This window comes from Lotus japonicus, chromosome 4, assembly GCF_012489685.1.
Source record: "Lotus japonicus ecotype B-129 chromosome 4, LjGifu_v1.2".
NCBI lineage: Eukaryota > Viridiplantae > Streptophyta > Magnoliopsida > Fabales > Fabaceae > Lotus > Lotus japonicus.
Window position 1 is genome coordinate 2,139,325 of NC_080044.1, and position 16,240 is coordinate 2,155,564.

Here is a 16,240-nt window from a genome sequence, read left to right on the forward strand (position 1 = left end):
GAGTATATGATAAGGTTTTGTACCTGATGAGTCATAGATTCAAACTCCCGCTAATTTCTTTAAAGTGAGATAAATTTTTTCCAACAACATTCCGAGAATTATGACGCAGAAGACTAAAAGATGCAACTCTTTTTGTAAGAGTATACTTATAATCTACAACAGGAAAAAATAGATTAATCCATTTCTATTGAGTCTCACACATAGAGACAAAGTCCTGCAACAATTTTAGGTCAGGGGAACCTCAAGAAATGAGAGAGAGAATCAGAGTTTGTGAAATGAGTTTCTGCCTGCCTTTTCTTACATTTCAATTATCATATATAACCAATCATACACTCACAATGCAACAATTTCTGATACAAAAGATAGCAGAACATCAAAACAGCAAAATAACCGAATCAACATCAGGATATATATGAAATATAAGATAATGTGACATGATAATGGATACAATCACTCCAGTCTCGCTCGCGCCTAACCAGCAGTAGCAGTAGCTTCTAGTCTAGACCAAGATCATTTGGGCTGAGTTGCTATCATTAACCCTGAGTCTGTGACCTTGATGCAGAGGTGGAGCTTCTAACAATGATGAATGTTGTAACTGCTGGAAACAAACCAATCAAATAATCAAGAATTTTTACTTGGAGTGGGTCACTTATGGTGAGTCACTCATGTGATAAACCTTTTGTTTCTTGTACCGTATAGCACAGACAATATAAACCAACATGTTTAAGAAACTGAGACCAGCCAGCATCCAGAAAAAGTAATCTAGATGGCCCTCATTCAAATTATTTGTTATCCATCCATGATTTCCATATTTTCTTGTGATGTGACCAACAATAGTAAGAATCAAAGTGCTCAGGTAGTTCCCCAATGAATTTGTTAGAAGTGCCAATGCGCTGCAGACACTACGCATCGAAGGCGGCGCTTCCTCATAGAAAAATTCATGTTGTCCAACAAAGGTGAACACCTCTGCAGCACCAAGCAAGAAATATTGAGGTATTTGCCATGATATACTTAGTGGTACAGGGACTTTTTTATGAACCAGTCCATACTCCTTTGCCTTTTGTAATCTCTTGGTCTCTACTATAGCAGCAGCTGACATGCACATAATGGAGATAAATAAGCCAATTCCCATCCTTTGCAATTCTGAGAAGCCCTTTACATTGCCGGTGAATTTTCTTGCAATTGGAACAATCCCTCTATCATAAATGGGAACCCAAATAATGACACCGATGATGGCGAAAGTTGAAAGAGAGGCTGCCGGAACTTTGAAAGAACCAAGATGGGTGTCCATCTTCTTCCCTTGCGCGACAAACATTGAAGACATTTGAGCATACACAGCACAGAAGATTATTCCGGTCGCCCAGATTGGAAACAAGCGGATCAAAATCTTCAACTCTTCCACCTGAGTTACAGTGCAAAGCTTCCATGGATTAGATACTTCGGCACCCTCTTTCTCTGTATCTGATAGCACTGCTGCTTTATCTAGGAACCTGGACAAAAGTAAAGGCTAATACTTTTTAGCATAGTTGCATTAGTGTAGAGAATTGAATTTACCTTTTTTCCTACAACTTGTCTTACTCAAAGTGCTAGTTGCCTTGTTCTTTGTCCTCAGCAAAATAAAGAATCAGAGTTTTATAAAGCCTAGAAGCATTCACAGTATAAGTAAACACAAAACAGGTTTTCAACTTCATGAAGCAACACCTCCCTTTTCTTCTTCCTATCCCCTTTAAAGCAAAGTTGTGATTTATTTCTAAATTCACCTCAAATAGGAATGCTCTTAGAATTTGATTTAGGCCTAACTCTACCCAAAAAGCTGACTTAGATGTGAGGATTGTTCTATTTCATATATGGACATATTTGTCATATGATATCTTTAGTCAATGTGAGACTTTTTAACAAATACCATTACTAGTCAATGTGAGACATATATTTTGGGAAACATATCAAGCAAACAATACTATCTACGAATTGAGCAGAGGAACACAAGGACAGTATAATTTGTTATCAAAAGATGTTTGAAGCTGTGAGATACCTCAATCCATCGCTATGCTCTAGTCTAGAACTTCCATCAGTCGAGGAATTCCTCGCTTTTATTTCAAAGAGCATACAACTATCCTGAGGAACCTCCACTTTCCACTTACGCAAAGTAGCAGAAACCACCTGACATATTCTTGTAAGAGGACTTCCCCCTGGCCTTTGAAGCCTATAAAAAGGTGTACCGAGAAAGAAAACAACGATTGCAATACCAATAAATGATGCAGCAATGCCATATCCGAGGCCCCATCCAACATTTTCTTCAATCCATACCAATGCAGTGACTGCTATAAGTGCACCAATGTTACTAGTGAAATAATTCCAGTTAAAGAAGGATCCTTTACTTGCTTTTTCCTTACGATCTGTATCATCAAACTGATCTGCCCCAATTGGCCAAATACATGGCTTGACCCCACCTGTCCCCAGTGCTATCAAATACAGTCCTAAGAAGAACACAACACTTTGATTTACAGTTGGTGGTGGGCACACAGAATTCACACACTCCACTGGCTTCAGTGCAGGAATAGATGCTGAAAGAATCAATATGCAGATTCCCTGTACAAATCAATTATTAGCTAAAAACACAATGGCCCCGTTTAGAAGTGCTTAATTGAGCTAATCTTATAGCATAAACGCTTATACAAGTATTTAGAAGAGCTTATGTAAATTGTTATGGCCTATCTGTAAGCTATTTTGAGCTTATTTTCATAAGTCGTTCAGATTAGCTTATGAATAACAAGCTTAGCTTACCTGTTACCTATATTCAGCATACTTTAATAATTTTCTCAAATTAGCTTATAATACCAGAAACGCATAATAGAGGAATTTAGCCTAACACGCCCAATATCTATATAAAATGGCAGAGATAAATTAACAATTTCAAATTGTGGTCCGCAACTGCAATTGCAGCCGCATCAACCCACTTTTATCCACAATTCTGCAACGCAGCGGCAACTGCGACCCCAATTTAAAACCCTATTTAATGCAGATAACAAATGGTTGACTGAATTACAGAACTCAAATTCAAAACAAGGGCTTCCAAACAGAATATAGAAATTTTGGACATGAATGAACGAAAAATCACAGATTATTTAGTTTGAATTGAGCTTACAATGAGATAGACTGAGTAGAACACGGCAATGGTCCAATATCTTCCCCAGTAAGCATCAGCTAAGAAGGATCCGATGAGAGGTGTAAGATAGCATGTTCCCTGAAATGTGTTAACGTTTTTTGCAGCAGAGACAAGGCTTATATTCAGTTTTGCGGTGAGATGAATAAGAAGATTAGAGGCAATCCCGAAATATGCCAAACGTTCACAGAAGAAAGTGCCTGTAATTATCACATAAAAAATGTGTCAAAACTCAAAATACATCTGTCTTTATACATAATTAGTCACATCTTGTCTTCAAGTGACCAATTCTTAAACAATGTGTAACTCAAAACTCATACTTGAAAACACAACACAAATATAGAGAGGAGATTATCACCTACAACAAAGAAGCATGCTCTCCATGTCCCAGTTTTCCTCTTGACAGCAAGCTCTCCGTTGATGTTTACTGATCCATCTCCCGGGTGAGGACTATCATCACCCTGAAAAAAAATCAAAATAATAACATAATACAAAAATTGAAGTTGGTTAAGTAACACAGGTGTTAATGTCAAAAACCAATTATGCTAAAAGCTTAAGCTATTGGGGATACATGATGCAAGAGTTAACTTGGACTTGAAGTGTGGATAATGCACAGACTCACCTATCATTTGGTGAAATTCAACATTTTATTAGAATGGAGGACAATAATCGAATTCTAGACCACTTACTCATAAAAGCTATAATATCATGTCAAGAACCAATTACTCCAAAAGCTTAAGCTATTGGTTAAATGACACACGAATGATTATATTTCTAACACGCCCTACGCAGGAGCCAACTTGGGCTTCAAGCGTGGATAATGCACATGCTCACTACCATTGTTGAAATTCAACTTTTTGTTTGAAGAATGAGGGGCGACAATGATCGAATTCTAAACCCTTTAGTCATAGAAACTCTGATATCCCAAAAGCTCTGACACATTATATTTCTAACAACAGGAACCTAGCTAGATAACAGAAGTGAGTAAATAAACATGCAGAGGAGGAAAATGAAGAAAGTAACCAGTGGAGCTGAATTGTGCAAATTTTGTCTCACTGTCTATAAGATTGATAATTGAACTAAAAGCTTACATTTTCGAGTGTCGTTGACATTATTGAAGACTAAAATCTCAAAGTACACACTGTAACAGCGAGAGAGAGACAAGGAGTTCTTATGTTTCTTCCCAATTTCAATCTTTATACAAAATCTGTGCACATGTTCGCCTTTTATAGGCTTTTACAAGCAATAAAAATAATTTATAACTTTTTGTTTTGTAGGTTAAATTGAAAGCTTATTACATACTTTAATATTTAAAGTCTTTACCATAATATAATTTTCAAACAAAATATTCCTTTAGTTGTTCTTTGTGGCGGTCCTACCCAAAAAAATTCAGAAACTCTGAATCATTGTAACTTTGATTCAGAGTTGTTGTAAACTCTAACATGATTTTATGTGTTTAGAAATATTAAGGGAAAACTAATGTTACGTTTAACTTGGATTTGAAAAGTAAAATTTTGGTTTGGTTGAGTTTAATGTGAATTTATTTGATATTCAATGAAATTGGAAATGTAAACAATCCCTTAATAAAATATACTGAGAATGCAGGTAGATGTGCAGCTACACAATTGCACAATTAATCAAAATGAGTTGCCGTGTCATTCGGAATACTACAATTGACACATTATTCTCTTATGAACTGCATCTAATAAATTACACCCTTTAATTTATTATTCCCTTCGAATTACATTCGGTGAAAATATATACAACAGTTAGTATCTAAGATTCATATAGTATATTACTAAAGTTGAATATATGATAGTCATATTTTTTGTTGGATATATTAAATTCATATATTTTAAAACAATGTCAATGCGTTGAGTTCACAAAATATACCAAAAAAGAAAACATGCAATCTTTTTGGTACCAAACATGCTTTCATCCATGCGGTGCAGAGAATTCAAATCATTAGATTTATATATGATATGAACAATAAGCAGGGTCACTCAGGCATTTTTGTAAGTTAATAGGTTATGCACTGATATCAAGTGAATGTAATTAGTTAAGAATTCATTAGAAATATTGTTTACTTACAATCACTTAAGTGAACAATTCTTGTAATTAGTTAACAATTAGTTATGGGATATTTGTGTCAAAACATATTCTTTATCCTTGAAACATATATCGTTCCATCTGAAATACAGATGACATAATTAGATATGCTAAATAGGAGCCTGCAGAAGAACAACTTCCAAAAGTGAACATGATAGGTTTTCTGTTCCTCCAAATGTTCCATATATATAATATATTCTTGTTCTCCACTGTCTCAACCCTATGAAGAGATTTTCAGAGCTAGCACATAAAAGATGGTGGAGCGATTTTTAATGTCTCGTGACTCATGAGAAACCCCTCATCATTCATTACTGTAGTTGATGCCCACCATTCTGAAATCTCCTTGGTAAGTTTAAAAAGGAGTCAAGATTAAGTACTTTTCACTTCATGCTTTTATATATGGCCTCGTGTTAATTATACAATGGATGTGAAAGGAGACACTCTTGCTTATTGTTACTCTTCTATAATTAGGAGAATCAATAACAGTATTTGGCTTTCTTTTAAGTCACATTTTAGAAGTATATTATGATAAATCAGATTACCTTTTTTTTATGCTAAAGGTAGATAATGTCATAAAAAGCTACATTCTTGAATTACGATAACATAAAATATTAAGAATAATAAAAAAATTAATTTATGATATTTATTAATTCACAATATTTATTTATTTATTTATTTATTCAACATCTTATAATCTTATGTCTTTCGGTTTTATCTCCTTGAAGGTTTTTATTTGGTGAACTTCTATACCTCCATGAAAGGAAAAAGTTATAAAAAGGGTTGAGGTATTCGTTAAGCATTTTATCTTCTAAGTAAATAGTTGAGAGTTTGTTTTTTAACTCTTGTGAATAAAAAAAATCACTGGTTAGCTAGCCTCCTACTGCTTACTTCACCAATAGTGTGGCGAGAAATTAATCTCACAATTATTGGTTGCATGAATACTTTGGTTATTAAAAAAAATGAAAGGGAAAGGTATTTGAATGTAGAAGTGTGACTTATGAGATCACCCCCTCAAGTAGTCCTAACTGGCGGTTAGAAATAAAATCATTCAGAGTCTTTAACTCAATAGTTTAAGTTTTTTAGATAATTAGTTTTTGATTTAGTATTGAAGTCTTGAATAAGTAGTCTTGAGCTTGATTCTTAATACCCCAAATCTTTCTAATAAAAAAAAGTTGAGTTTCAAAAAGAGGTAGATAAAAGTGCATCGTTCACGCTTCAAACCCAAATCAACTTTTTAAGTGAGAGGATATATTAGAAATAAAATCATTTAAAAAAATTTACCTATTACCATAAGCTTTTAAAATAATTGATTCATTAAAATTGTCACTCGCTTTTCGCGCGAAAGCACTCGCGCAAACTGCAACCCATGACAGAATTATTGACAGAAGAATATGCGAGTTTGAATAAAATTGAGACAGAGTGGGAAAAGAATCTGAGAGTTGGAATCTTCTCCAGCTGCATATATAATATTTGGTTGAAAGGGAAGTCTAAAAATATCAAGGAGAGATATACATTAATCATTGAATGAAAGAGTGAACAGACCAAACTTTATATTTAACTCAACATCTTAATGTATTAGGTATGAGACTAAAATAATATAACCAGGAAGGTTTAACACTGATTGATAGTTGAGTTTTTTAAAATATTTAGTCCAGTGTTCGATTTAAATCGATTCTTTAAACGGTCTATTTGAAGAATGGTTTGTTAGAATATATCTTCCTAGAGAATTAGCCTGTGAAATACCTTAGAAAAAAATATTTGGGTAAGAATAAAAAAAAATTGTTTAGTCTTTGCCATTTTATATATTGTTCATGCTACACCACTAGTTAATAGCGAAATATTAAAGACAAAAAGCAAAATATTAGTTTAAATTTATCATTCATTTATAATTTCAGTTGTATTGTTTTTTTCAAAAAAAGAACTTATTGTTTGTGTTGCTAAAATTTCTCTTAACATAGCACCAATTCATATGCTTTATAATTTCTACCGTGCTTTCAAGCTCATGCTTTTAGCAGAAAAAATGCTCTGACTGATGTAGTAACGAGCTAATGCAACATTTGTCCCTGCAGTTCATTCTCCTTGCTTTTTGTTCCCATTGATCAAAACACTACTAATGTAAACGATGAATCACCAAAAAGTGGCATCAACATTTTCTATGTCAAAAGTTAAAAATGTAATGGTTTAAATGTAGAGAAAGTGAACATTAACTACCGACAACTGACATGAATGAGTAGCAAACAATCTCATAACTCAGCTTCAAGAGAGGATATTGAACCAGGCATAACACAGATTTTCATTTGTAGGTGAAAGAAGAGCGTGTAATTACAGAACATCTTTATTCACATACACAGAACAATCACAAATAGCAGAAGTAAAGATCACAAAGTGGTTCTATTCTACCCAAACAAAATGCCTGAAAAATCTTAAGAAGCCTTCTTCTGCTTGTACCTTTTGGCAGCAGTTATGTACACCAACATGTTTAAGAAGCTAAGTCCAGCTAAAAGCCAGAAAAAGTAATCTAGATGACCTTTGTTCAAGTTATCTGGAATCCACCCAGGATTTCCACCTCGTGTAGTGACGTAAGTTACTAGGGTGAGAATGAAAGAGCTCAAGTAATTCCCCAATGAAGTGGTGAGAAGTGACAAAGCACTGCATAAACTGCGCATAGCATCTGGTGATTGGTCATAGAAGAACTCAAGCTGCCCCACGAATGTAAATACCTCTGCAGCCCCCAATAAGAAATACTGAGGAGCTTGCCAAAATATGTTGAGGGGAACCGGCACAGGTTTATCAACAAGGCCATGCTCTCTTGCAAGCTGCAAGCGCACAATCTCGACAATAGCAGCTGCTGACATACACAGGACTGAAATAAAAAGTCCAATTCCCATTCTTTGCAACTCTGAAAAGCCCCTTCCCTTGCCGGTAAATTTCCTTGCAATGGGAACTATGAACCTATCGTACACGGGCACCCAGAAAATAACACTTATCACATCAAAACTTGAGAGGGAAGCTGGAGGAATATTAAAGGAACCAATATGTGTGTTCATCATGGTTCCTTGTTCCACAAACAAAGTTGACATCTGGGCATAAACAGCAGAGAAAACTATTCCAGTAGCCCAAATTGGAAACATGCGGATCAAGATTTTTAATTCCTCCACCTGTGTCACTGTGCAAAGTCTCCAGAGGTTAGAATAATTGCCACTTTTATTCTCAGCATCAGACACTACAGCTGCTCTATCAAGACACCTTCATTAAAACAAAAGTAATGAGTTTTAGTAGAGCGCACGAAGCCCCATTAATAGATGACATATTATACAAAAAAAATTAGAAGTTTTTGAAGTAGGGTAAGGATACTTGAGCCATTATCAATAACAGAACAAATTACTATTAAGACAAAAATAATTTTTTAGCAGAGGACTTTACAACTTACTATAGACTTTCTAAAAGAAACTGTTTACCTGCAAACTATCCTACAAAACTATTAAAGACGATATATTCATATGAAAAGCGAAAGGAGAAGCAAAAAACAATGAATTTACGATTAGCCCAGTGAAAAGAAATAGCCGACAACAGTGTGATATTTCTCATCGCTCTTGAAGAAAAAACAAATCATTATATTTCACAAGTAAACTCTTTATGATATCCATAAGAGCATAAGCAAATACATAAACCTAACTATGAGTAACGTTGAGCCATGAATGAAAAATCTAAAATGTTCATATATGAGTGTCTAATCATGAATAGTTAAGCAACAAAATGAGGACACTAACTAATTAAGCAACCAGTAATCAGTTGTCAACTTATATGCTTCCATATCAAATGCTTACGCTGCACAAATTTATAGGCAAAGTGAAGTGAAAAGAAGTAAAACTTTCCCTACACATTGTGTCGATCACTAAACCAATTCAATTCATACATACAGTCTTATCTGGTTTGGGTGACAATTATACCATTAAATGATCTTATCTTATCCAGGGTTCCAGTAACATTCGAAAACAAATTTTTCTTGCTGAATTTGCAGGAAAATTCAAAGCAGATGATAGTTTAAGTTAGATTGAAATCTGCACCTGGAAGTTGGAAAATATAAAGATCCACAGAAATTTGGGATAAGAATATATATATATATATATATATATATATATAAGTGCAATAGAGACATAAAGACTTGACAGAGGTTGCAAATTGCCAATCTATTCATTCTATTCTCTCTAAAAGGTACTCCAACTTAGATGATTGTGACAGATATTGTGTCTAATCAGAGGATGGAAGTTCATGGGTAATAACAAAGGTGACTCCTAGAGCAGAAAAATAGGTGCAACAAGGGTTACAGGAAGGGTGTCATTGCTCAATAGCGCCAGCCATACTAAAATCAGCTGATGAGAGTACGTGACCAGATAGTTTTGTTCTGCTATCTACTATGCACACTAAACACTGGATAAGGGTTGAAAATACTAGTTATTCTCTCCTGTCAAGCGTTATCTGGTGTCACAGACAAGGCCATAAGGTCCATCCAAGCTGTAAGTAGCCAGTCAAACCCTAAAATATACAACTTTATTCTATAACATTAGATTGGGGGCTCATACCAAGCTACACTACCCTAAAAATTGAATTTGGTAGGAACTAAGAAAACAAATTACAGTTTAAAAAGAATATTAGGAATAGGCTAACAATCATGATAAGAAACTCATTTTCCTGTATTTCGATGAAAGCTAAATAATACTACAGCGATAATCCAAAATAAACAAAACATTTACCTAAGTTCGTCACTATGCTCCAGTTTTCGGCTTCCTTCAATTGCAGAGCTCTTGTCCGGTGTCTCAAACAGGAGACTACTATCCTCAGGGACAACCACATTCCGCTTCCGGAAAGATGCTACCACAACCTGCAACATTCTTGTAATAGGACTTCCCCCTGGCTTTTGAAACCTGTAGAGGGGCGTGCCTATGAAAAAGCTTCCAATAGCTAATGCCATAAATATAGCAGGAATGCCAAATCCAAGACCCCAGCCCATATTTTCTTGAACCCATACAACAAAAGTGCTTGATACTACAGCACCTATGTTGATGGAAAAATAAAACCAGTTGAAAAAGGATCCCTTCTTAATCCTTTCCTGGGGATCAGTATCATCAAACTGATCTGCCCCAAAAGATGAGACACATGGTTTAATACCACCAGTCCCAAGTGCAATCAGGTAGAGACCAAAGAAGAACACAGCATATTGAGCAGGAGTAGCTGGAGGGCATACAGGACCAAAACACTCAGCAGGTTTCAATGCTGGAACAGATGCAGAAAGAGTCAATGTACACATCCCCTGCATGAAACAGCCACAGTGCTATTAAAACATGTAAAGAGAATCGAATAAAAAAGCATGTAGAAGCAAGGGATGCACATAATACAAAATGACGACAAAGAATACTAGACAAACACCAATTGTTCCTAATATCAACCCTATAGCTTTTGATATGTAAGAATGCCTTATATTAAGTACTCAAGTGGAAACCATCAAAAGAATTTTTCACTTCCATTCTAAGAAACTTCAATATACAGTAGATAACATAGTGCAATGGAAGGAACAAGTTTGGATCATGGTACACTTAAAACTGGTCTTCACACAGTCCCTTTTCCAAATGTTTTTAATAGTCTAACAGATGACTTCTTCCTTATCCTTCACTATTTTCTAGTCAATTACTCAATTACTACAAACTTACGAAATGTATAAAAGACTTTATAGTCCACAAATATACAAGACATGGGAATGGCTCAATAAGAGCCTATCGCCATCACAAATTACTATTATGCAGAATACTGTATAAGAGCCCGTTTCGATGCAGACCAGAGTGCACTTATTGGAGCTTATTTAGTGAACTTTTTAGTAGAGATGCTGCAATAAGTGTTTTTTGGTCCCTATCCAAAACGGGAAGTAAAGCATACTAATGCAAAGGTGAAACCTTGCATGCTGCAAGTATGTATTTTGCTTAGCTCTGTAGGAAATTGTGTAGGACATTTAAAGCAGTATATCAAGAAACAGATGTGTTTAAAAATTCTTTGAAAAGGAGAATAAAGCTATGTTAGTTTGAAATTACTAGAAAATAAATCGTGGAGAAAACTGCAATAGTCCAGTATCGTCCCCAGCAAGAATCTGCTAGAATAGCTCCAATGAGAGGTGCAAGATAACATGTGCCTTGCCAAGTGGTGACATTTCTTGCAGCAGCGACATTCCCTTGGTGTAGTTTTTGGGTAAGATAGGTAACAAGATTTGTTGCAATTCCATAGTATGCCAAACGTTCACAGCATTCATTGCCTGCGATTCATATTATAAAAAATGCAATTAAGAAAAAGATATATTTGGTAATAAGAGAAATGAAAAAGGGTTACCTAGGATAAATGGGCAAGCTTTCCAAGTGCCAGTATTCTGCTTAAGAACAGGTCTCCCTTTAAAGTCAACTGAGCCATCTCCTGTGTATCGTTTGCTCTCTTCATCCTGCAGATAAAAAATAACCAATTGTTCATCATAAAGCAAAATACCACTACATGAACACTCAAATAACAACATGAAAGGTATTTTTTTAACAAATCTCGAAGATTTCAACATTTGATGTTTAACAACCAATGGTAAGTTCACACCAAAAGTGTCATAGTGTCTAGATTCAGCTTTGAGTATTTTTTACCAAATCAAGTAACATAATCTTTAGGCCAAAAGGGAATAACAACATGAATAGGATAAAACATATGAACAGATTAACAACAGTGAAATCAATAGAAGTTTCAGTGTGCAGAGTGACTTCAATTTGTTTTGAGTTACCACTTTATTCAACTTCTACACATTTTCAACCATGGGAAACTCCACCTAATTTTGTTCTACTTCTACATCTGCCAACTACCATTAACAACAATCAAGCCACATCTGATGCAACAAAAAACCTACAGAAAACAGGGTTGATGATTGACCCATATGGATTTCAACAATAAATTTGAGATTTTGAGAATCTGGGCCAAGTCAAACTGCTCTAACAAGCTCACTGATTCAATAAAGACACCAAATTTCATATTTTTAAAAATCACAAAAAATTTGTGGATAAAAATCAAAGAAAGAAAAAAAGAAAGAAAAGAGGTAACCTGAAGAAGAGGCTCTTCAACTTCCACAACCGATGAATCATTCTCTACAGAACCCATAACTCTCTGTGTGTGTTGTTGAGAAGCTTGAGCGAGAGATGATGTTGGAATTTATGGATGATGATAAAGAAGAAACAAAACAAAACAAAATTCCTCGAAATGCTAAAGAATCGCCGCAATTTGCTTCTTTTTGTAACTTGCAAAATCAATCAACTGAAAGTCATGGGTGTGCGTGGTGAAGGAGTGTCAGAGAGACTCAACTTGTTGAAGGTGAGCAATGAGATGAAGCAAACCCCATTTTTCAATATCTTTCTTTTCTCTCAAGCTAAATAAAATAAGACTTTAATGGATATGCATTGACAAGTGTAAAATAGTTTTACACAAACATCCAATTGAATTTCGCCAAATCAGAAAATATCTTATTCTTTTAATTAAAATTAAAGTCAAATGTAGTTATCTCTCCTATGTGGCATGCTTTGATTGGATGACTTTGTAAGCGCACATCCATTAAACTCATAAAATAATGAGTTGTTGTCTAACAGAATAATTGAAATATTGAATATTGTTGAGTTCACCATTTCCCAAATAAATTTATTTTGAGTTTAAACATTTAATTAATTTATATCACGTATAAAGTAATCTATATTTATTTTTAATTTTATTTGATTTGCCAGAATTTAATTGGATTATACATTAATTATTAATAATTTATTTTATAACAAGTATTAGTGTTTGCTTCCCTTAAGTAATGTAGTTTGACTTTTATTCATAAAAAAAATATTTGTAAATGTTTCTCACTCAAACATGATTGTCTATTAGAATATTTCTTACTTAAAGAGTTTTTTCTTTTGAAATCACCCTAAAGAGTTTAAAATGAAGAAATATGATTAAATATTTATTTATTGAATTTATTTTTAGTAGTATATAAATATTTTATTTTATTTTGAAAGTTTATAAATATTAAATTTTAGTAATATAAACGTTCAAAAAAAATTCTAGTAATATAATTATTTTTTGAAATTTCAAAAAAAAAAAAACTTTTCGTAAATGATAATGACAAATAAGATATTCTATGGCTGGGTCCAGCCCAGTACGAGCTAATTGGGAGTTGGGCCACATGTTGGGTATTAACACGTCAATATCAATATCCTTATGTGATGGATGTTACTCAATGTTTTAATGTTTTCACCCCAAGATTCTTCTTCATATTGTTATTAGATTCCAAAATTTAACTTATTCTCATTGTCATATTTGGGTATTGCCACCGTTTTTCCCTTTTCCATTATTCATTATTGATCCTGTGGCTTGACTGAGAAAGATGGTTCAGGATGCTGAATTTACGTCCTTAGCAGCGATTTGGAGCATTTGTTAACAGATATAATAACTCTAGGAACGAAGGGAAATAGTTGTTATTTTGACTTGTCAGATTAATAACTCAAGGTAGCACCAAAAGAAAATTTATTAATGAATTCAAGGTCAAATTGTAAGGTTGAAGCGTATGATTGACCTTTTTACCTAATTATATTGAACGTTAATTAGTGATCAGGTTAATTAGTAAGTTACATGATCTCAGAGCTTACCATAATCTGATTGACTTGAATAAGCCAAATGGTCAGCGTCAATAATGTATGCTTCTCTATCTACACTTTGCGTTCTTATTTTTGCAGTATATGTTTGAAGGAGGCACAAAACGGATATTTTGAACACAATCTATTCTAAAAGAACCGTAAAAATAAGTACTACTTTTAAAGAATCTAATAGTCTAACAACACGGTTCACCACCTAATGAATTCTTATCAAGAATTGGTCTATATATAAAAAAATTAGTCTATAATTTGTTTGGACTTAGTGCATGTTTCTGGGTAATGTCCAAAAGAAACATGTGCTTAGTTTATTTAAAGTTTAAAATAAGTAGAATTGGTTGTGATAAAATTAAGTTAATTGTTTAAATTTCTTTCGTTAGTGTTACGATATGGATTATGGACTACACACTTAGCTTGATCAATGACTTTGACCAGCCGGTATATATCATCCACATACCACGGAGAAAATCAGAAAATGGATCATCCCATACCAAATGTTTTTCATATTAATTTTTTTTATCTAACTATCTATCACTACTTTTATAAATACTTTTTAAATAATACATATATTAAATATATATAAAAAGAGATTAACACAAAATTTTCAAGCTTATAAAAAAAAAACACAAAATTTTCAATATGAGAAAAATTTGATATGAGAGAATCGTTTCTACATGTTGAAACGATCAGAATCCGAGTATAACTATTTAAGGGTGAGTTATTATGAGTATTCAATATCTCACTAGTTCACGATGTGTATGTGTTTATAAAGTGGCAATAAAATATTAGTGTGTGTTTGAATCAACATGAACATAATTGGATCTTACTAGAATTAGATTTGGTCATAATTGAATATGGTAACATGAGTTTAAGTGACTAGATTTATGTTTGCATACGTTTACCCAGAATTGATTTTCGTAACTCAAATATGGTACATATATACAAAATCGAATCAGGAGGAGCTACTCCAAGTCAATTCTGTCAGATCAGGATCAGGCTTTTAAAATCTATTCTCAAAATTGGTTTCCAAACATCTTCGAAACGATGGAGATCCATGTTTGAGACAACGTTGATCCATCATATCCACGTTTGAGAATTACAACCAAACACTCTTACATGCTGTTTGGTTCAAAAGAGGGGAGGGGAGGGGAGAGATTTTAATGGAGGGGAGGGGAGGGGAGTGGAAGGGAGGGGAGAGATTTCAATACTTATTATGTTTGGTTCATAGAAGGGGAGGGGAGGGAAAATAACTTATTTTTATTTGGTTCATGAGGGGAGGGAAGAGATTTTATAATTAAAATTACTTTTATACCATTTTAAATGAACAAAATGATAATCCATAAACTAGAACTAGTTGTATTGTATGGCCTCTTTCTCTTTGTTTGAAGCATTGAAAACCGAAAAGTTAAATCATAGTTATAGTTAACTTTCTTCAGTTTTGGGTCATTCACAAACAGAGTCGAAACCAACCAACATAAAAAGAAAAATAAAATGATAATGTGAACTGTGATTTTGCAACTTATGCAAGTAGAATAAAATGTTAAAATTGATTATGCAAACCCTAAGATCAAACGAAAGAGGAGAACAAAATTAAAATAACAAAAAAACTATACACAAAAGACAATTGCAGTTTATTTGAACAGCAATTTGAATGGATTAAAAATAAAAAAAGTGGAGAACTCAGGAAGAAGACGGTGACGGTGGCGCCAATGATGCCGAAGACGAAAACTCTCCAAAGCTTGATAGCCTGAGCTTTCTCTTCGTTTTTATCACCTTCATTTCTAAATCAAATTCAATGATTTCAATCCCCAATGGCTCCAGCACAATCCAAACACATATCTGATGGATATCTAATCTCGCTATTTTTCCTTGTAAATATCTCACACTTCAGGATAAAATATTGGAATTTTAAAATTTATACAAGGTTATTTTTGTCCGAAATTTATTTCCCCTCCTAATTCCCCCACTTTTGGGGAACAAAAAATTGAGGTTGGAGGGATTTTGTCCCCTCCGTTTCCCTCCCCTCCCCTCCCCTCCTAAAGTTTGAACCAAACAAAATTAAATTTTAAAAATCCTCCCCTCCCCTCCCCTCCATTCTCCTCCAACCAAACAATCTAATCTGTTAGTATTTCTCAAAGTTAAGACTTAAATAATATTATAGTGATTAATCATATTTTATTTCATGAATAACTAAAATTAATTTTCACTCTCATCACACACGCACCCAATTACCCAAACCCCTTCTCTTCGTACTCTTGTGCCACCGTCACTG

At 34.0% G+C, this 16,240-nt stretch overlaps 2 protein-coding genes across 2 annotated transcripts; both read right to left on the reverse strand.

Moving 5' to 3' along the window:
* Window positions 1-288: 288 nt before the first annotated feature.
* Window positions 289-4,350, reverse strand: LOC130715455 (protein NRT1/ PTR FAMILY 8.3-like). Its single transcript, XM_057565553.1, has 5 exons — window positions 4,255-4,350; window positions 3,522-3,624; window positions 3,146-3,363; window positions 2,033-2,589; window positions 289-1,490 (listed from the first exon to the last, which is right to left on the reverse strand). Exons 1-5 carry the CDS (start codon window positions 4,273-4,275, stop codon window positions 650-652), a joined length of 1,740 nt encoding a protein of 579 aa, XP_057421536.1. The 5' UTR covers window positions 4,276-4,350; the 3' UTR covers window positions 289-649.
* A 3,191-nt stretch (window positions 4,351-7,541) lies between these two features.
* LOC130713786 (protein NRT1/ PTR FAMILY 8.3-like) lies at window positions 7,542-12,684 on the reverse strand. The gene is made up of 5 exons (XM_057563587.1): window positions 12,389-12,684; window positions 11,648-11,753; window positions 11,356-11,573; window positions 10,027-10,583; window positions 7,542-8,518 (listed from the first exon to the last, which is right to left on the reverse strand). The coding sequence occupies exons 1-5, from the start codon at window positions 12,443-12,445 to the stop codon at window positions 7,696-7,698; spliced, it is 1,761 nt and encodes a 586-aa protein (XP_057419570.1). The 5' UTR covers window positions 12,446-12,684; the 3' UTR covers window positions 7,542-7,695.
* Between the last annotated feature and the right edge of the window lie 3,556 nt (window positions 12,685-16,240).

Excerpts from the sequence above, each read along its gene's own strand:
- LOC130715455 (XM_057565553.1), bottom strand. The coding sequence starts at position 4,275 with ATGTCAACGACACTCGAAAAT. Across the intron at positions 2,590-3,145 it reads TCTACTCAGTCTATCTCATT|GGAATCTGCATATTGATTCT; the intron begins GTAAGCTCAATT and ends TGATTTGTACAG. Across the intron at positions 1,491-2,032 it reads GAGCATAGCGATGGATTGAG|GTTCCTAGATAAAGCAGCAG; the intron begins GTATCTCACAGC and ends ACTTTTGTCCAG.
- LOC130713786 (XM_057563587.1), bottom strand. The coding sequence starts at position 12,445 with ATGGGTTCTGTAGAGAATGATTCATCGGTTGTGGAAGTTGAAGAGCCT. Across the intron at positions 10,584-11,355 it reads TCTCCACGATTTATTTTCTA|GGGATGTGTACATTGACTCT; the intron begins GTAATTTCAAAC and ends TGTTTCATGCAG. Across the intron at positions 8,519-10,026 it reads GAGCATAGTGACGAACTTAG|GTGTCTTGATAGAGCAGCTG; the intron begins GTAAATGTTTTG and ends GTTTTAATGAAG.